The sequence below is a fragment of the Drosophila tropicalis genome, unplaced genomic scaffold (assembly GCF_018151085.1).
Source record: "Drosophila tropicalis isolate 14030-0801.00 unplaced genomic scaffold, ASM1815108v1 contig_859, whole genome shotgun sequence".
Classification (NCBI taxonomy): Eukaryota; Metazoa; Arthropoda; class Insecta; order Diptera; family Drosophilidae; genus Drosophila; species Drosophila tropicalis.
Genome location: NW_027173353.1, coordinates 491,041 through 511,894, shown reverse-complemented (window position 1 = coordinate 511,894; position 20,854 = coordinate 491,041). Strand labels below are relative to the sequence as shown.

The 20,854-nt window shown below is 37.6% G+C and overlaps 4 protein-coding genes across 7 annotated transcripts in view; 2 read left to right on the top strand and 2 right to left on the bottom strand.

Moving 5' to 3' along the window:
• Positions 1 to 1,534: 1,534 nt before the first annotated feature.
• On the top strand, positions 1,535 to 2,645 carry LOC137583191 (eukaryotic translation initiation factor 4E1-like). Its single transcript, XM_068298113.1, has one exon. The coding sequence runs from the start codon at positions 1,713 to 1,715 to the stop codon at positions 2,496 to 2,498; it is 786 nt and encodes a 261-aa protein (XP_068154214.1). The 5' UTR covers positions 1,535 to 1,712; the 3' UTR covers positions 2,499 to 2,645.
• A 4-nt stretch (positions 2,646 to 2,649) lies between these two features.
• lovit (loss of visual transmission) lies at positions 2,650 to 7,450 on the bottom strand. Its single transcript, XM_068298108.1, has 9 exons — positions 6,995 to 7,450; positions 5,409 to 5,602; positions 5,275 to 5,343; positions 4,928 to 5,167; positions 4,523 to 4,675; positions 4,228 to 4,457; positions 3,542 to 3,999; positions 3,306 to 3,480; positions 2,650 to 3,088 (listed from the first exon to the last, which is right to left on the bottom strand). Exons 1-9 carry the CDS (start codon positions 7,180 to 7,182, stop codon positions 2,858 to 2,860), a joined length of 1,938 nt encoding a protein of 645 aa, XP_068154209.1. The 5' UTR covers positions 7,183 to 7,450; the 3' UTR covers positions 2,650 to 2,857.
• The window catches only part of Dhc93AB (Dynein heavy chain at 93AB), a 21,690-nt gene continuing 6,113 nt past the window's right edge, over positions 5,278 to 20,854 (top strand). Inside the window, exons 1-16 of the mRNA XM_068298107.1 lie at positions 5,278 to 5,669; positions 10,187 to 10,982; positions 11,583 to 11,735; positions 11,811 to 12,264; positions 12,333 to 12,615; positions 12,674 to 12,939; positions 12,998 to 13,449; positions 13,508 to 15,084; positions 15,372 to 15,644; positions 15,895 to 15,924; positions 16,069 to 17,819; positions 17,878 to 18,115; positions 18,179 to 18,891; positions 19,088 to 19,440; positions 19,535 to 20,358; positions 20,441 to 20,802. Of these exons, the coding sequence (XP_068154208.1) occupies positions 10,259 to 10,982; positions 11,583 to 11,735; positions 11,811 to 12,264; positions 12,333 to 12,615; positions 12,674 to 12,939; positions 12,998 to 13,449; positions 13,508 to 15,084; positions 15,372 to 15,644; positions 15,895 to 15,924; positions 16,069 to 17,819; positions 17,878 to 18,115; positions 18,179 to 18,891; positions 19,088 to 19,440; positions 19,535 to 20,358; positions 20,441 to 20,802 (8,453 nt within the window). The 5' untranslated portion in view covers positions 5,278 to 5,669; positions 10,187 to 10,258. The remainder of the gene's footprint in view (positions 5,670 to 10,186; positions 10,983 to 11,582; positions 11,736 to 11,810; positions 12,265 to 12,332; positions 12,616 to 12,673; positions 12,940 to 12,997; positions 13,450 to 13,507; positions 15,085 to 15,371; positions 15,645 to 15,894; positions 15,925 to 16,068; positions 17,820 to 17,877; positions 18,116 to 18,178; positions 18,892 to 19,087; positions 19,441 to 19,534; positions 20,359 to 20,440; positions 20,803 to 20,854) is intronic.
• LOC137583190 (synaptic vesicle glycoprotein 2C-like) overlaps positions 7,966 to 20,854 on the bottom strand; it is a 25,048-nt gene continuing 12,159 nt past the window's right edge. For all 4 annotated transcript variants that reach the window (XR_011033381.1, XM_068298112.1, XM_068298111.1 and 1 more), the window contains 3 exons: positions 8,461 to 8,620; positions 8,277 to 8,404; positions 7,966 to 8,187 (listed from right to left, as the gene is read on the bottom strand). Coding sequence is in view for 3 of the 4 variants with exons in the window: in XM_068298112.1 (XP_068154213.1) it covers positions 8,132 to 8,187; positions 8,277 to 8,404; positions 8,461 to 8,620 (344 nt within the window). In the remaining variant the exon portion in view is untranslated. The remainder of the gene's footprint in view (positions 8,188 to 8,276; positions 8,405 to 8,460; positions 8,621 to 20,854) is intronic.

Sequence of the window (20,854 nt, the reverse complement as noted above, 5' to 3'; positions counted from 1 at the left end):
TATATGTATATCTCGATAGCATACTTTTTGCGTTATATATGCGGTTGTGTGTCCAACTTCTGTTTGCTTTGAGGGTTTGGTTGCTACAATTCTGTTTCCGCTTCATTTGCAAGACTTACTCTTCGTACGAAAAATCGGATAGTCTTCACTGGTATTTCCAAAAAAGTCAATTTTCCAAAGTTCTTTTTCATTTTTTTCGGCCAATTTTTTTAGACCAACATTATGACAGGTGACACGGCCGTTATGACATTTTAAAGGAATTTTGGTTGAAAAATTAAATTAAAAAATGAAAAAAAAAAAAAAAAAAACAATTTGCAAAAAATAATGAAATAGAAAATTTTATATGGAATTAAATATATGGAAATAAATGCACCTTTTTGAGATTTTAAGTTTTTTCTTTTTTATTTGGATAAATTTACACATTTCAAAAATCTTCAAATACCATAGTTAGTAAAGTCTTTTAATTGAATTTAATGAATAAGTTCAAAATAATTTTTGATGATAAAAAAACATGCAACAAACTTCTAATTATGAATTGTGGACAAAATGAATGCCTATTCCATTATTATTATTATTATTAGTATTAGCAATAAGTGTGTAAAACAGATACATATCAAGGAAATCTACTCTCAATCTTGAGAGTTATAAAGTCAGATCTTTTAAAAAATAAATTTAGAAAATAATGAACAAAATAAGTAACTATTTACAACTACCTAGAACTTGCATAGAACTGTAGAATTTCAAAATCTGGAACATTTTTTGCGAGAAATGATATTAAATTGTTTACAAAACGTCCAAAATTTTCATAAAATGAAACCTTTTTAAAGTCGAAAAGGTTTTTAACTGGAATCTTCTTTAACAAAATGGAAAAAAATGCATGAACAATTAATTTTATAACAAATTGTTAAAAAATATATAAAAAGTATATAAAATACTTTATTAATCTTTATAAAATTTACTTCGATCTTTGAACAATTTAGTTTAATTAATTTTGTCGAAATGTCATTTGTAAATTGAGTGATTGTCTCAAAAAGTATTCATATCATACATACATATATAAATAAATATTAACAAGTTTCAAGATGATGCGTTTTACAAAAAAGTTTTAGAAGCACTGTTTTAAAAAATGAGTATGTTTGACAGCCACTGCAAGGGCTTTTTCTATAAAGTTTGACAGCCACTGCAGGTATGTTTGACAGCCACTGCAAGGGGGTCGCAACTCGATGTCGCAGCTCGATCCAACATGCAACTCGATCCAACATCCAACAAAAAAACGCTGTTTATGCAAAAGAGAGTAAAAAGAGAGTAAAAATCGTGAGAAATGGTTGGAATCGAGCAAAGGAGTCAGATTCGCCTTAAAAAAAATGCACTATTCGCCGCAATTTTTTGCCCATTCGCCGTAAGCGTTTGGCTATTCGCCGTACCAGGGCTGGATAATACTGAACTCAAATTGAGCAAATGTCAACTCAAAATGAGTGTTGTCAAACATCCAGTGTTGTAAAAGACCGGTAAAATTAACTTTCTGTCTCCCTCTCTCTTTCGAGCAAGCATCACACGAATTTTCAAACTTGGCAGATCTATAATAAAAAAAAAAGTGCTGTGAAAAAGTCAAATAAAAAGAGAAGCGGAATTTGCTGCATTTAGAAATCATTAAAAGATCAGGGAAGCGTAAACTGCAAACAATTTGAATTTACAACTCGTCATAATTCAACATGCAAAGTGATTTTTACAGAATGAAGAACTTTGCCAATCCAAAGTTTAAATTCAAAAGCAATTCTCTTCCGTCTGCCGGCATAGAGGAGACGCAAGGACAATCAGAATCGAATTCGAATGCCAAACCCACGGTGTCGCCAATTTCAAACGGAGAATCGAAAAAAGCTTCTGAGAATTCAGATCCGGTAAAATTTCAAGAAACCCCTGACGATGCAAAAAACGAAGCGACTGAACCGCTGTTCAAGCACCCTCTGCAGAACTCATGGACTTTGTGGTATTTGGAAAATGATCACAAAAAAACCTGGGAAGAAATGCAGCATGTGATTACGACCTTTAACTTTGTCGAAGATTTCTGGAGTCTTTATAACCACATTATACCGCCATCGGTAATTAAAATGGGAAGTGATTATTCGCTTTTCAAGAAGGACATACGCCCCATGTGGGAGGATGCTGCTAATAAACAAGGCGGTCGCTGGGTGATCACTCTCAATAAGAGCTCCAAACAGGATTTGGATAACCTATGGCTCGATGTGTTGCTGTGCATGATTGGAGAGACATTCAAGTATGCGGACCAAATTTGCGGCGCTGTGGTTAATATACGCAATAAATGCAATAAGATTTCTCTTTGGACGGCTAACGCTAGCGACAAGGAAGCTGTCCTGGAGATTGGGCACAAGCTACGTGAAGATCTGCGCCTGGGACGACAATGCCAATTGCACTACCATGTGCACAAGGATACCATTGTTAAGCGGGGCTCGACCGTTAAATCGATCTATATTCTATAAATAGTTTTGGTTTTTTTTTTTTTCTACTTTTCCTTTGTAACACCAACAAGCAAACATCCAACGCAAAGAGGAAAGATATGTAACTAAAAAAAATATTTTGAAAACCCCAAAACACCAATAATAAAAGCTTTGGCATTACAAAATGAATCGATTGGTAAGTCAACTAACTGTAACGTATATAATATTTATTTGGAGTAATCTATCATTATTTTACAAAGTACACATAAGAATATGTATGTATATGCTTAGAAGGTTGTATTTTTTTGGTGTGTATACACAATAATGTTTATAATAACATACATACATACATAAACGGATATGTAACCAGGTACATATCGAAATAATTAAATATATGTGCTTTAAAGGTCTAAATACATAATTTTCGTAGCTGATATTGCACCACATAAACTCAAAAAGCTGGCTGTACTTATAACGGCCGTTGTCGTCCCCGAGACTTTCACTATAGTGCCCATGCACATTGATAGAATAAATTGGGCTAGAAAGACCATGCTGCTCACAATGGCAATATCAGTGCCCAAACCTCTTACTCCGGATCCATGCTTAGCGCTACCATTTTCATCCAATTCAAACTGAAAATTAAGGAAAATGTATATAATAAGCACAAATATTGTAAAAACATTTATGTCATAGCTTGCTAAGTTTCTTAAAGGACTTTACTAGTTTGACACTTTGAGCAATTATTGGTCATTGCATGTACTTCCTGAATGTATGGTTCCTACACTGATATACATAGCCCCTTAATGAACAAATTTTGAACTGGTCAAGTGTTTAATTTATTCAACTTACTGTGCCAAGAGAGTGATAATGTGCTACTAGCAAATAGGGCATGGTAAAGAGAGTTGAGTACATAACTCCTGCCGTCCAGCTGAATAAAATAACGCTCATTTTTGCCCTAGTTAATGCCATTAATGTCATTCCAGTGCAATAGAATGTAAGTCCGCCAATATATACCGTTTTGGCCCTTGAGAAGAGATAAACTGGTTGAAAGTGTGTGCAATTTAATTGAAAGTGAGAACCCTTACCTGAACCGTCGAATTAGCTTGTCTATAACAAGGGAATAGCAAGCACATGACAGCGAATACATGGCCATGCCGAAACAACCAAAGCGAACTCCTTCCTCATAACGCATCTGTGACGCGGAACCTTCCATGGCCTTTGGGTCCCCATTGAATACGGCTTCTCCAACGAAATCGGTGAAATACAGTGAGTAACAGACATGGGCCATCCAGCAGAAAAGATTAGTCAGGCAGACCATTCGCAAGGAGTATGGCATATATACGATGGACAACAAATAATGCGATAGCGACTCTATTTCCACGCCGCTTTCAACCGCCGGTGGCTGCGGTTGCTGGCCCATCTCACTTTCGTTGGCCATCTCTCCTGCCATCGATGTCAAAGGCTCCTGTGCTTCGCTAAACGAAGTTTCACCAACGTTTTCCTTAATTGCCGAGAAGCTGTCTGATGCTGCTTCAGCTGTCAGCTTACGAAACAAAAAGTCCCAAAAGGATTAATTAAAAAGTATGCACGCATTTTCTATAAAAGTAATCTCTCTGATTTAAAGTAAATAAATTGTTCTTGACACAAGAGTTTCTTCTTTTTTCTAGACAAATAAACATTGCATAGACATGAATTTGAATATAAGTAAAAATATTTAAAATTATTTACCCAAAAACAATATATGTATATAGAAAGCTTTATTGGTATTCACCTGTATATCATTATCCTGGATCTTATAAACTTCTTCATTGTTAAGGGAACCATAATTTGCAGAGTATCCGTCTAGTTGATCTCTTTCACTTGGATGAGTCTTTGTTTTTGGATTGGCAATGGCCCATAGTGGAACCTCTGCAAAGCTGGTTATTGTAAATGCCACACAAATAATGAAAATAAACGTGATTATGGAAAAAACAGCTTTGACATGACCTCCCAGACGCCGTCCTATACAATAAGTACAAACAAATATGCAAAGATCAACAAATATTAACTAATACAGTTTCACTTACCTATATCTGTTTCATCCCAGTTCAAACCACCCATTGAGTATCCAAAGAATCCACCTAAGCCAGCCATAATGGTGAAAGTTGATAGACCCTTGGCATGATCTTCAGGAACGCACACATCCAATAAATAGGCTCTAGCTGGACTTTGGCAAGCATCTAAAAGATTTTAAATATATATAACATATTCGAATTCAATAATGTACATATATTTCTTTTAGATCTTAGGCGATCCAACTGGTCAAGTATGGAAAGCTAGGCCTATGCTTTAACTAAAGGGTGTTGTTTATATATAGACTACACTTCTTTCTGCTGAGCCGAAAGATATATCACCCAACATCAGTTCCAAGCAAGAAAAAAAAAACTGATAGCAAGTACTAATCTACTTTTAGTGTTATATGTTTGTTATACCAGCATCAAAATCCAAGAGAACGGTTCCTAGCACAGTAAAAAGTATACCCCATGGATGCGAAGTTTTTGTGGCCGATGCTATCTCTGAAGTTGCTGCAGTGACTCTGTAAGCGGATGTGCTACGATTTTGTAGAGGAGTACTATCTGTTGAGTTTTCGATAAGGGAAAGATCCCGAAGATGAGGATCAACATCGCCAAACCAATATCCCAAGTTTTCCCCGTTTGGTACCAATAGAAGCCCTTTAAATAGAGTTCATGAGAGTTCATACACATATCAAATAACAATATCTTTAAAATGTCTTATTTATAATTATAATTTATTGTGTGTAAATGGGACTTATAGTTACCTAGAACTACTCCAATAGATAATAACAATATAAATGGTCGTCGTCGTCCCATATTTAACTTGCAACGATCTAAAAAATACATTTTCATATTTTATATTCTCTTGCAGGAGTGGAGGAATAAAATCCAACCTTACCTGAAATAGAACCCAAGAAGGGGCAAAGGAAGAAACCAACCAACGGGGAGAGTGCCCAAACCAAAGTCATGTGTTGATGCTCGACGCCAATTTTCAGCAACGTGGGTGACACAAAAGCCGTTTCAGCCGCATAGGAGAACTCGATACCCATTACTGCAGCGGATACCCGTATCAGCTCTGCCCGAGTTTTATGTCTGCAAAAGAGAAATTCACACCCACACATACACACGGCGGGGGTCTCAATACCCATGCAAATTTGATGTAAGTAATCTGCAATATATTGCCTCAAATGCCATTGAAGAATCCGCCATGGCTTAGGTTAGTTTATTTATTGAATCATCTTATTGGCCAATACGCTAAGCAACAGTCAATTCAATAAAAACTAAACTGCCCAATAACCTAAGGGCCAAATTGGATTTTGAGGAGATTTAGCTAGCATGGACATCATCAAGTTTATTAAATAAATACCTATTTTCTTTAAGACGTAGTCTTTATTGTATTGCAGGCTATATAAAATTCAGTGATCAATGTTTTGTATCCCAGATATTGTAATAATTCTCTTTTTGTGGTGTCTGGCCCCTACTGTAATCAGATCTCTTATCATTTAATTTGAATTTAGGTAGTTAATTAAAATTAAATTCTATAACAAGGTTTTCTAAAAACGTTCAAAAAAACATTTCTTTCTATTGAGTGCCAAAGTTTCAATTAAACGAGATTTCTAATCAATTGAAATAGTAAAAGATAAGAATATGCGACAACAAAAGATACACATCAATGGCATATACTTAATTTGCATAGGAACGACTTTAAATACTCTTTAAATAAATAAAGTTGAAGTCTTGATTATATTAAAAATGTGTTAGAAATTAAAATAATTGCTTTTGCTAAGAAGCTATCATCTGCTTACTCTATTCATTTGCCTCCGATTCAAGTCATAGTACAATTGATTAATCTTTTCTAAAAGAAAGACTAGGGAACTATTATTCTATATAAACAAGGGTACAAGTACATACTTACAAACGTTGCGATTCTAATCTAAATCTATTTAAATTAAATGTCTTTTAGTGAAACAGTAGGAAAGAAAGGGAAGGAATTACTTTAAACATGACTATGGTTTTTAGAATTTCAATATTTTGTATTATGTATTTTGTTTTAAATTTGAAACAAGACAGTTACATGTTGAATAGATTTTGGAATCGTTTGATAATTGGAAATTAAATTGAAAATATGTCTGACTAGAAGTCAATTGAATAAGATTGTGGAAAATTAACAGTTTTTTGATTTATCCAGACGCGAAATCGAATTCCTTACTACAAAATTACGCTTGGTTTTTTATGTTATATCAAATTTACCAATAATATTTATTTTCATTTGGAAAGACAGGGTATACAAATGTTTATGCTTTTACAAATATTGTTGTAGCCTTAAAACAATTATCACCCTCACATAAAATGCACTTTAGATAACATTATCAATATATTTTTTTTGTGCGCTTCAATTAATGTTATTTTTAGTTTTTCAAAATGAAAAGACTAGTCAGTTTAGGGAATAATGAAAACTTTAGTATATAAATTATGCAATCGTACCTATAAATATGCGAATAATCTTTGTTGGCACTTGCATTTCCCTTGAGCTGATCCAGTGCTGCATTTTTGGCTGTTTCTACAAAATTTGTTGGATTTTGCTCTTTGAAGTTGTTATATTTATCTCGTATATTATCCCGCACTTGATGGAGCCGACCCGTAAATCCTTGATATTCGTGTAATTTCTCCATATTTGTATTTAACAACTAAACGTAGATTTATGGACAGTTTTGGTTTTTTATCAATATCTATATGGTTGAATCGAAATTTTTATGGTTTCACACACACACGCACACACAACACAATGTCAAATGTTAAGGGAATTACGCGGGAAATGCATCTGCTGCCCTCGGTGTTCAAAATAGGAATGCGCCATGAGGTTTTAGCAAATAAAATAATTTAGCAGTCGCCAGTGTAACTAGTGTAACCTTTCCAACATATTTCAGCGAGCATGCGTTGGCGCAGTTGCTATTGTTGTCGCTTCCAGTATAGACAGATAGACAAAAGCAATAGACTAACCAAATCATGAATGAATGTCAACTTTTTTTGTTGGTTTGTTTTGATGTAAGGGTTTGTTTGTTTATTGAATATCTACCCCACTAAGGCAACCAACCAACTACTCATTCCAAATGGTATTGGAACAATATACAAAAAAGTACTCCAATTCACACCTCGGCTTAGTTTTTTCTATACCAATAGCTTTTTCATTATTTTTTGGCATAATTCATGATAATTTTCCAGTTAAGGTGTATAAATTAAAGTGATAATCTTATTCTAATTAATCTAGTTACTATTTAGACCTTATTTCTAACTCTTTGTAAGAGGTTAGACTGGGTTATCTTAAATGTTTTTGAAAAACTTAGTTTGTCTTAAACGAAATAAAACTTGTGTCAAATGTCGTTTATTTCCCAACATGTATATAATGTAATTTCTGAATTCTATACTTACCTAAGCCAATGTATTTTCAGGAAACATTTCATATACTTAATAGCCAAATGTAAATTTATTTTTGTTTTATAACTTACTAACAAATTGGGAATTGTATACACACTTTTCCAAGTCTACAATATTTTAATTACAAAGGTATTGAATTTTAATTTGAATTTATTAGTCCCATGGATTCTGTCAATGGAAAAATAATTAGTCCAAAGCCTCTGAACCAGTAGAGGGTAACATCCAGCATAAGAATGCGCTTACTATGAAAAGAAAGGAGAAAATGATCATTATTTTAGATTACTTTAAGTAATTGGAAGTTGAAAATGAAGGACTTTCGCTTCGTACTTACTGAACAACATTCCTGAGAAAACAATTATTGGAATTATACAATTCAGATCTATAAGAAATCCGAATATTAGATTCCCTAACAAAGCTCCACCACGTCCAAATGTCATAGACATTGCAGCTGCCATTACTCTGCATAGAATAATTAATTAAATTGGTTCAATTTTTAACTAACTGAAATAACGTACCTTAAATTTGTGGGAAATAAGTCTACCATTACACAATATACAGTACTGATACTTAGAGAAGTTAGGGCTTCAAAAATGCATGATAATATTAGATTCTCAAGAGAACTTCTAACAAAATATAGACCAATTGTAACAAATCCAGCTGCCGTTAAACTGAAAACTAAAAAAACACATAAAATTATAGTATATGTACATGTATTTATATAAATAAGATTAATAGCTTATTATTTATAATACCAAACATTTGCAACAAGTCTTTTCGCCAGGTGCATCAGGTGTTTTTTCCGTGCGCCTGCGTTTTGAAGTTGGTGAAACTTTATGTGGTTACTAAGTATAGTAGTATAAGCCAACTGTTTTAGCCAACTGTTGCTTCGATTGCAACAATTCTTTGCGTGACTAGAAATTTGCCCGTAAAAACTTTTGTTACGGAAATAATTTGCATGTCAACTCCGAGAACTAAACTTAATTTGGCTATGTGAATTTAATTTGTTGGAGCACGATTATTTTAAGCTTTGAAATCTATTTAAAGATTTTTCCTAGTGAGTTCAGAAATACCATTGGCTTCATTTTCTATTTGAATCATACTTTAAGCTAAATAGTTCTAAATTTTTTCCGATTTGGCTAATACACTTAAAGGACTTTTCTTAGCAGTGGCGTCTTTTTCCATGCAGAAAACATGTTCATACAATGATTTTTAAAAATTTTCATTTAAGTTTCTTGATGATTTGTAAGAAAGCAGGGAATTTTCCTTGAGTGTTTTCTTAGGGATACTTTTTATGATAACTTTGATATACAATTAGAGTCCAACTGTAATCTAAAATGCTAACTCCTTGCACTTAATTCATAAGTACATACAAACTTTCGACTCCGGACTCCTTGACAGGCATTAATTCACCATTCTTTGAGTTAGTTAACCTTTTTACAAATACAAGGGACAAATCTTAAATAAATGAATTTGTAAGATGTTTTAAAGAACGGAAGAAAACGCCAACTAACTTCTATATTATCATGAATCGCATTCTTAATGCCATTAATTATTTCTTCGTAATCATTTATTACATTAATTATGTTGAACACTGAATTCAAATATCAATTGGCGGCTAATCAATCAATTAAGTGCGCAACTCAACAATGTCGAAAACTTTCTGCTCGCAAAATAATAAATGGCGTGCAATTCGGCATTAAAGCCGTAACCAAAAATATACATAACAAAGCAACAATTGGCCAATAATATGGTAAACAAATCAGACTCTTGGGGATGGGTGACTGGCTAGAAAATCAACAACTCCTTGGCAACCAAGTCCTTGCGCGATCACTTGGGGAAAAGGACCCCAAATAAATACATAAGGGTAAATGGAATTTAAAGTTAGTTGTGTCGCGGCAGCCGAGGTAAGAAGGCGTCTTAGCAAAATATAAGAAAAAAACAACATATAATAAAAAAGATAATTACAAAAGAAAAAATTATATAAAGTATAAAAGCCAGAGATAAAAATATGTGAATATACATATATTTTTTGGCAAGAAATTCATTCATTATTTTAAAGTGTTGTGAAGTTATATAAAAAGCTGTGACAATTTATTGCATAATACTAAGAGTTCTAAAGGTTTCAAAGTTATATAACTTTGAAAAGTGAAAGTTTTCGGAGATTTTTTTTTACAATGGTTACATAAAACGTAAAAATATATTGTTTGTTAGTTATGGATTTTTGTTTCATATTGATTATAGAGTTGTTACTGGTAACAAGGTCAACAAAAAAAGAAAACACACACACAAACAAACTTCAGCCTCAATTGGCGCATGGAGCCCTCCACAAGCGCCGAGGCGGCTGCAGCCGCTGCCGGCGGCGGTCCGGATCCGCGTTTGGAGTTGATGGGTTCGTTTGTCATTAAATCGCTTAAATTGAAGCCCGAGAAGTGGACACGAGTCATCACAGTGGAGGAACATAAGGGAATTATCAAAGAGTTTCTTGATCGTCCAACTCCAGTTGTCTTGATTATAATTCTGACGCAAGCTGCCCAACTTGTGCCATCGACCACATTTCCCCTGTCCCAGCTTAAGAGCAAGGGCGTGTATTTCATAAAGCGCTATGCTGAACCCATTCCACGAGAGGATTGTGGAAATTATATTATCTATGGTGACTTGGCCACACGCACCATTGACCAGCTATCGGCTCTGGTCGAGGAAGTGCTGGTGCCTCTGCTCTCCAATGAGGATAACTATCGCACTTGGCCCATTATGGTGGCCCAGGATGTGCAGAAACATGTGCATAGTCTGAAGAGTACAGTGCATCAGGTTAAGGGACAGGTCAGTGGTGAAACCATTTTAGCCATGCCCGTGGGAGTGGAGAAGATTGTAAAGGCGGCCAAGGAGCTGGTCGAGACGGAGCATTGTCAATTTGATTTGTACCTCAAGAGTGCCATCGAGGGAGTGGTCATTAAATGGGCCACCCAGATTCATGAGGTCATCAAGGAAAGCCCCTCAAATGCCTTTGCCAATGGACAGAATCCAACGCCCCATACAGGTGATTATGAAACATATTTGGGTCCTATGCAAATGGGAATCCATATGAGTCTTGATTATTTATTTTATTATTGATAAAATTTCAAGTACATGTCTTTGTAGTTGCTAAATATCCTAGCAACCCTTAGCAACATTGCATGTCATCAAAATTTGTTTTTTCTATCTGTTCACGAATGACATGTGCATGCAATATTTCCTCTGCAATAAGCATTTTTTGCTCCTATAAATGATATTTTATTGCTTTTATAAGTTAACTTTTGGGCGGTTTACGAACTTTGTACCAAAGGAAAATGATTGCGAAAAAGACAGGAAAGCTAAATAACATTTCATACATGAAAAGAAAAAGAATCCTATTCAGGCAATTTCTCACAGTCTACTATATAACCAAAGGAACGTGTTGGCTTTCACCATGCCGAAGCTTATATACTCTTACTAGATTTCTTGCCCCTACCTAAATATGTCAAATGCGAATGTAAATTGTAACTTTGTAGTATAAACTTCGTGGAAAAGTTGTCCGATTTTGATTGGTTTTTTCCTTATCAGAAGATAAGAAATTAGATTGGCCTCCCTAAAGAATGTATTTTCTCTTCTCATACAACAGAATTTACATTTTGGAACAATCGTCTGAAGAATTTGTCATTTATCTACGACCAATTGCGTAATGAGCGCATTAGAGCCATGGCTCTTATACTTGAATACTCGGCAAGCGCCTACCATCCTTGCTTTCAAACGCTCTTCAAGAATGTCGTCACAGGTGAGGGGTGGCATGCCACACATCCTTAGGTATATGTATATTTTTGCATGCCAATAAACACTTTCGATTGCGCAGCTCTTGCCGAAGCAAAGGATATAACACTCTACTTGAACCCATTGAAACGACCGCTTAATCACCTGGAGGAGATTGATTTTGCCGAATGTAAACCTCTACTCATACCCTTTATGAATATCGTTTGTACCCTGTGGGGCAACTCGCGATACTATTGCCAGTCATCGAAAATCACAGTGCTATTGCAGGAGATATGCAATTTGATAATACAACAGGCCAAGAGATATTTGGATCCATCATCAATATTTCATAGTGATATTGATGAGGCTATGCAACGTCTGACATTGTCCATACAGATATTAAAATTCTTTCGAGAGTTATTCGATTATTACAAGGATAGCTTGGGGACCTTCTTTAGGGAGCCTGAAGAACGACCACCGATTTTCTGGACTTTTCATCCAAATTCAGTTTTCAAACGCTTTAATGCTTTTCTAGAGCGTCTAACAACCATTCAATGGTAAGCTAACTGTTCGAATAATAAGGATGAGAACACATTTAAAATTCTCCACTGATTTTTTCGAAAAGGTTTTTCTTTACTGTGATTGAATTCCTGAAATTAGAGAAAGTCGAAATCGGAGGACTACGTGGTCGTCAGCTAAGCACACGTATTACGGATGTCTATGTGGAGTTTAATCAATATTTTACGGCTTTCGCTTCCAAAAGTTATGATGTCCTCGATCCCGATGACCATGAGTTCGATGAGGACTTTAAGGGATTTCAGACACGCATTCTTGAATTAGACATGAAGCTAGCTGCCATTTTGTGTCAGGCTTTTGATGATTGCCATAATTTGGAGAGCATTTTCAAGGTAAGCATTTTCAAAATACTCCCTAAAAAACTAAGGAAATCTTCCCTTCCTTCTGCAGCTTATAAGCATTGTGGGCAGTGTATTAGATCGTCCCAAAATCAAAGAAGAGTTTACTCAACGATATGCAGAAATTGTACGCATGTTGGACGAAGAGATGACCATGTGTGAAACCATCTATGAAAAACAAATAGAATCAAGTCGTGACGGTGAGAATCTATATCCGGACTACAATTGTCCACCAGTGGCTGCCTTTATACGTTGGTGTCATCAACTGGAGATAAGAATCACAGCACCAATTAAGAATTTTAAGGCACTGCAGCATGAGTAAGTCGTGGATTAATTATAATCTAGATTTATAAACCTTTAATACCAATTGCCACAGAATCACCAAGACGGAAAAATCATTGGAAATTGTTGTACGCTATGACGATTTAATGGTCAAACTGGGAGCTTGTAAGACCCAGTATTTTAATAACTGGTCTGCCCAATTGGCTGGTCACATAGAGGAGAATCTAAAGAAATCTCTAATAGCTCGCGATGGACACAGTAATTCCTTGATACTTAACTTTAGTTCGGCCTTATTTTCAATTCTAAGGGAAGTTCATTATATGCAACAAATGAAAATTGATGGCATTCCCGAAATAGCTATTGAATTTGCCGAGAAGAGTGATGTGTTTCGCTCGTATACCCTAAATCTAGAAAAGACCATTGATTGGTATAACAGCATTCAGGAGGGAAGTTCACCAGTGGAACTAAGGCTCATTGAGCCCGAGATTAAGATGATCGATGGCCTGGTTAAAATTGGTGTAGAGCAACTTGTGTGGAATTCCTCAGGTGAGAATTTCTTTAAGACAATGTGAAGAGGAAATAAATATCGAAAAATCCTTTACAGATATTATGAGCTATCTGGATAAGCTGCGCCAACCCGTGGCTGCCTTACAAAATCGTATGGATCACACTCAGGGAAATCTGAGACAAATACGTAAAATAATGGGCGTCTGGGCAAAGCAACCATTATTTGAGCGTCGCGATTGTAAGAAGGATACGGTCCTTTCCATAGACGAACGTCCAGATCGTACGGCAAAACGTTATGCTGAGATACAGGCAGCTTCTACGGAAATACACAAACTGCTCAATGACAATATGCTGCAATTTGATATGGAGCAGAAGCAAAACGATGCCGTTTGGCTAAGTTATGTGGATTTTGTGGACAATATTGTATATGAAAATATATTGCATACAGTTGGCGTTAGTGTGGGCTATTTGGCGGAAAATATGGATCCGGATAATAATTACGCTCCGTTATTTGAGTCACGTTTGGAATTAGTGGAACCGAATTTGGTATTTGTCCCGTCCCTCGAACCAGACGATCCCATGGGTTTCAATAATATGCTAATTGAACTTATGCGAGATATCATGAAGATGGGTTCGTTAATAAAGCGCCTCAAGCCCAAAGAGAAACGGAATTATGTGGAAATGATCAAGGAAAATCAAGACATTATCGATATGCGACGAGAGATACTCAATGGTGTGGATTTGGTAATGGAAGAAGCTTCCCGTTTCTGTCGCCAATTCGAGCGTTACTCATATCTCTGGCTAGATGATCGTGAGGAATGCATGGAGTACTTCCTCGAATATGGGCGCATGTTGGACCCAGATGAAATTGAATTAATACTCATTAACGATCCAAATCAACCGGCTCCTGTCCCTTGTCAGCCGACAATTGAAGCTTTTCGCGAACAAATCGACAACTACGAATCGCTATTCAATGAGATTGAAGACATTGCCCCGTTTCAAATATTCAGCGCCTGGTTTCAAGTGGACGTCAGACCTTTTCGCCAGGCCCTACTGAATACGGTTTGCAAATGGGGAAATATGTTCAAAGAACATTTGGTTACCACAGTAACCTCCAGTCTAATGAATCTATCGAAATTTATACGAAAAGCCGATGAGGGCTTATTGCAAACGGTTAAGGAGAAGGATTACGAAGGCTTGGTCAGCATAATGGCCTATCTGATGCAGGTGAAGGAAAGAACAGCGAAAACCGATGAGATGTTCGAGCCCATGCAAGAGACCATACAATTACTTAAATACTATGACATGGATATACCAGAGGAAGTGAATGTTCTGTTACAGGAACTGCCCGAACAATGGGCAAATACGAAAAAAATTGCCAGTACAGTGAAGCAACAGGTGTCTCCTCTACAGGCCACAGAAGTGGTTAGCATTCGGAATAAGATTGCCTTGTTCGAGACGCATATTCAACTGTTTCGAGAGGTTTTCAAACACTACGATTTCTTTCGATTTGATTGTTATAAACCATATTTGCTTATGGATCGCATCAATGATGATATGTTCTTGTGTGAGACTGAAATGCGAGACATACAGGAATCGGGTAGCTTATTCGAGGTTAATATACCAGAATTCAAGGTTCTCAAACAATGCCGCAAAGAACTGCGCATGCTAAAGGTATTTTCCTCTCTCTCACTTTATTTCACTAACTATTTACCTAATTTTTGTAATTATCTAGCTAGAAACTCTTTTTCTATCTGCATGTTTTTTAATCAACCAAAATTTATATATACATATATATATTGCATGCCATGCGGATTTTTGAGCTTTTACTTTACTTTTTTCCCTTCCTCAAAAGCGTTTCTCTTTTTTAATCCATTTACTTCTCTAATCTAATACCAGATTGTCGCTCTCTATTACTTTATAACTAACGATTTTTATATTCTTTTCGCATTGATCTGTAGCAACTTTGGGATTATGTTAATATTGTACAAACTAGCATCGATGATTGGAAGACTACGCCGTGGCGTAAAGTCGATGTGGAGAATATGGACATAGAATGCAAGAAATTTGCCAAGGATATACGTCTCTTGGATAAGGAGATGAGAGCGTGGGATACATTCATCAATTTAGAATCAACTGTCAAGAATATGTTGACTTCGCTGCGAGCTGTGGGAGAACTACAGAATCCAGCCATAAGAGAGCGTCATTGGAATCAACTCATGAACTCAACCAAGGTTTATTTAATGATGATTTTTATTTAACCCCTGTACATACATACATACATATGAAAATCTTAATTTGGCTTAATGTAAATAATTAATTAAAAAATCTTTTCTGCCAACCTGCACCACCTGAGCCTGGATGCTCGATTGTATAGCAAATTTTTATCCAAACTAAATGTTATTTAATCATTTCTGTTTACCGAAACAATCATTTATTTTCGGTCTTACCTGTACAGTTCTTGTAAATACCATTTCATTGCAGAGTCTTGCCGCCTTGCCTAAAGAAGTTACCGTAAGTGGTTTGTCCATCACCCCAAAAAGTAGTTCTAGTTAGTCTCTTTAGTTAGTCAACAAACTTATGTAGTTGTAGTTCTTATCTTGATCTTGTTTACTTTTGTGATCTACAATATTTGCCAAACCAATCTCCAATTTACAGGTAAAGTTTATCATGGATCATGAGACGACATTGGCCGAACTTTTGGGACTTAATCTACATGAATGCGAGGAGGAAGTGAAAAATATTGTGGACAAGGCTGTTAAGGAAATGTCAATGGAGAAAATTTTAAGGGATTTAAATACCACTTGGTCGGCTATGGAATTTGATCATGAGCTGCATCCACGCACTGGCTGTAATCTCCTAAAGGCATCGGAAGAACTCATAGAGACGCTTGAAGATAATCAGGTTTGCCTACAGAATTTAATAACATCCAAGTACATCGCCCATTTCCTCGAAGAAGTGTCAACTTGGCAAAATAAACTGATGATCGCCGACCAAGTTATTTCGGTTTGGTTTGAGGTACAACGCACTTGGACCCATCTTGAGAGTATCTTCATGAGTTCGGAAGACATACGCAAACAGCTCCCCGTCGACTCGGTTCGGTTCGATAATATTGATGCTGAGTTTCGCATCCTGATGGACGAAATGTCCGTTTCGTCCAATGTGGTAGCATCTACCAATCGATCAGGGCTGATCGAACGTCTGGAGCATTTGCAAAAGGAGCTTACGCTATGTGAAAAGGCACTGGCAGAGTACTTGGAAACGAAACGTTTGGCTTTTCCTCGTTTCTACTTTGTGTCATCGGCCGATCTGCTAGACGTCCTCAGCAATGGCATTCAACCGGAAATGGTGACCAAGCATCTGACGAAACTTTTCGATTCGATAGCGCGCCTGAAATTCAATCGTGACGATGCCAATGACATCGAGACAGCATCGGGCATGTACGCCAAGGATGGTGAATATGTCGAATTCAATGAATTGGCCAGTATTCGGGGTCCGGTCGAGGTGTGGCTCAATCGCATACAGGCCGCCATGCGTGCAAGTTTAAGACATTATGTTACGGAGGCTGTAATAGCTTACGAGGAAAAGCAACGGGAACAATGGTTGTTCGATTATCCTGCCCAGGTGTCCCTGTGTGGTTCACAAATCTGGTGGTCAACGGAGGTGAATATTGCCTTCGGTCGTTTGGAAGAGGGTTACGATAATGCCATCAAGGATTATTACAAGAAACAAATCTCACAACTCAGTCTACTCATAACACTTCTGCTGGGCGAGCTTAGCAAAGGCGATCGTCAGAAAATAATGACGATATGCACAATTGATGTGCATTCGAGAGATGTGGTCGCCAAGATGATTCAGGCCAAACTGGATTCGGGTTCAGCATTTATGTGGCAGTCCCAGCTAAGACATCGTTTCGATGATGTGGACAAAGATTGTTTTGCCAATATTTGCGACGCTGAGTTCAGGTATTGCCATGAATATTTAGGAAATACGCCACGCCTGGTTATAACGCCGCTCACAGATCGCTGTTATATCACCCTGACACAATCGCTTCATCTAGTCATGGGCGGGGCTCCTGCTGGTCCCGCTGGTACGGGCAAAACGGAGACAACTAAGGATTTGGGGCGGGCCATTGGTATTATGGTTTATGTGTTTAATTGTTCCGAACAAATGGATTATCAATCGTGTGGCAACATATATAAGGGCCTTGCCCAGACTGGAGCCTGGGGCTGTTTTGATGAATTTAATCGCATCACAGTGGAGGTTCTATCCGTGGTGGCTGTACAGGTTAAGTCTGTGCAAGATGCCATCCGAGATAAGAAGGAGAAATTCAATTTTATGGGCGAAATGATCACCTGTGTTCCCACTGTTGGTGTCTTTATAACCATGAATCCTGGTTATGCTGGAAGGTAAGATATTTTTTGATACCAGTCACAACTCAACTTAGCCCTTTTCTATTTTAACTAGAACTGAGTTACCAGAGAATCTGAAAGCCCTCTTTCGCCCTTGTGCCATGGTGGTACCTGATTTTGAACTCATCTGTGAGATTATGCTGGTGGCAGAAGGATTTCAGGATGCCCGTGTGTTGGCGCGCAAATTCATTACCCTCTACACACTTTGCAAGGAATTGCTATCTAAACAGGATCACTACGATTGGGGTCTAAGGGCCATCAAATCTGTACTTGTAGTCGCTGGGTCTCTTAAGGTGTGCAGATTGGGTTACAGACTTTTCTATGGACTGACTAATCACATTTTGGTTTGATCTTAGCGCGGAGATCCTGGCCGTCCGGAAGAAGAGGTTCTTATGCGTGCCTTGCGTGACTTTAATATACCAAAAATTATCACCGATGACATGCCGGTGTTTATGGGGCTCATCAGCGATCTATTTCCCGCTTTAGATGTGCCGCGCAAACGTGATCAGGACTTTGAACGCACCGTAAAACAAGCTGCCTCCGATTTGCTACTACAACCAGAAGATAATTTTATTTTGAAAGTGGTGCAACTGGAGGAACTGTTGGAGGTACGTCACTCCGTGTTCATTGTTGGCAACGCGGGCACTGGCAAAACACAAGTGTGGAAGACGCTGCTGCGCACCTATCAGAATATCAAACGGAAGCCTATATTCAATGACTTGAATCCAAAAGCGGTGACCAATGATGAACTCTTCGGCATTATCAACCCGGCGACACGCGAATGGAAAGACGGGCTGTTCTCGGTATTAATGCGGGATCAGGCAAACCTGACAAACGATCAACCCAAATGGATAGTGCTCGATGGTGATATCGATCCCATGTGGATTGAGAGTCTAAATACCGTTATGGATGATAATAAAGTATTAACATTGGCTAGCAATGAGCGCATTGCGTTGACACCTTCGATGCGTTTGCTATTCGAGATCTCGAACCTGAGAACAGCCACACCGGCAACCGTATCCAGGGCTGGCATATTGTACATAAATCCCCAGGACTTGGGTTGGAATCCGTATGTGACACAAATTTTGTGGAGCTATCAGAGAGTGAAATTAAAGATAATTGCCCCCAAGTTAATTTTTGGACTGCCAACAGCGTACTTAGGGGCGATTTTCTCATATTTCACCCTCTAGTTCCGTCATTTATGCTCCAAAAAAATTAATATATTCAGACTTTTATACTAATTAAGCTTATTTCCATGTTTTTAGCTATGTGACCAGTTGGGTTGAAACGCGCAAAATTCCTGCCGAAAAGTCCAATTTGGTCATGTTATTCGACAAGTACATTCCGCCTTCACTGGAGACGATACGCGTGCGTTTCAAAAAAATCACGCCTGTCCCGGAGATGGCACATATACAAATGTTGTGCCATCTGCTCAACAGTTTTCTAATACCAGCAAACACTCCAGCCGATTGTCCCAAAGAATGGCACGAGTTATATTTTGTTTTTGCCTGTATTTGGGCGTTCGGTTCGGCTATGTTTCAGGATCAAGCCATTGATTATCGTGTCGAATTCAGCAAATGGTGGGTAAATGAGTTCAAAACTGTTAAGTTTCCGCCAGGTGAGTAAACACACACACTAAGCTCTAGTCGCCATAAGTTATTCCATTCCCAAAACAAACCAACCACCCAACCAAACGCACTCACAATATCTAGGCGGAACAGTTTTCGACTACTTTCTGGATAGCGAGACAAAGACATTTTTACCCTGGACCGAGAAGATACCCAAATTTGAACTGGATGGTGATCTACCATTGCAGGCTGTTATAGTGCACACCTCTGAGTCGATACGCCTGCGTTACTTTCTAGATCTCCTAATGGATAAGAAGCACCCGGTGATGCTAGTTGGAAATGCTGGCTGTGGCAAAACCGTACTGGTCAACGAGAAGCTTCAATCGCTTTCTGAGAATTACGCTGTCACTGCAATACCATTCAATTTCTATACAACGTCCGAGATGTTGCAAAAGATCCTTGAGAAACCGCTAGAAAAGAAAGCGGGACGCAACTACGGACCGCCCGGTAATAAGTTACTCTGCTATTTCGTCGACGATATCAATATGCCTGAAGTGGATTGTTATGGAACAGTACAGCCCCATACACTGATGCGTCAACATTTGGACTACGGTCATTGGTATGATCGCAATAAATTGACTCTAAAGGATATACACAATTGCCAGTATGTGGCATGCATGAATCCAACCTCGGGAAGCTTTACAGTAAATCCACGCTTACAGCGACATTTTTGTGTGCTAGCTGTAAGTTTTCCAGGACCGGAATCAATTACCCATATGTACTCATCGATATTGGCACAACATTTTGCCAATGCCGAACAGAAATTCAATCCGATTGTGACGCGAATGACACCGAACATTGTTGCGGCCACTTTAGCCCTGCACAATAAGTGTCTACAAGTATTTCTGCCTACGGCAATTAAATCGCATTATATATTCAATCTTCGAGATATCAGTAACGTGTTTCAGGTAGGTGGAAATTTGAAACTTTCAATTGCCAAATGATTGAAATGACTCTTACGTTAATCCTTAATCCTTTACACATTGGCAGGGCTTACTGTTCAGTTCAACGGAGTGCTTAACGGGCTCTACAGATCTTATACGTTTGTGGCAACATGAGACACAACGCGTTTACTCCGATAAGCTAACTGACGATAAGGATATCGATAGCTTTATCAAAATGCAGCATGACATTGTCAAGAAGTCATTCGAAGAAATTGACGAATCCGTTATATTCGACAAGCCGAATATTTACTGTCATTTCGCTGGAGGAATTGGTGATCCTAAGTACATGCCCATCAAGGGTTGGCCTGAGCTTCACAAACTCCTTCAGGAAGCAATGTCATCGTATAATGATCTAGTCGCTGCCATGAATCTGGTGTTGTTCGAGGATGCGATGATGCATGTTTGCAGGTAAAAACTGATCTACAATTATCCTTTAAAGACTTTTCTCAAAACCTGTTTC

Excerpts from the sequence above, each read along its gene's own strand:
- LOC137583191 (XM_068298113.1), top strand. The coding sequence starts at position 1,713 with ATGCAAAGTGATTTTTACAGAATGAAGAACTTTGCCAATCCAAAGTTT.
- lovit (XM_068298108.1), bottom strand. The coding sequence starts at position 7,182 with ATGGAGAAATTACACGAATATCAAGGATTTACGGGTCGGCTCCATCAA. Across the intron at positions 3,481-3,541 it reads AAGCTAATTCGACGGTTCAG|GGCCAAAACGGTATATATTG; the intron begins GTAAGGGTTCTC and ends TCTCTTCTCAAG. Across the intron at positions 3,089-3,305 it reads ATTATCACTCTCTTGGCACA|TTTGAATTGGATGAAAATGG; the intron begins GTAAGTTGAATA and ends CTTAATTTTCAG.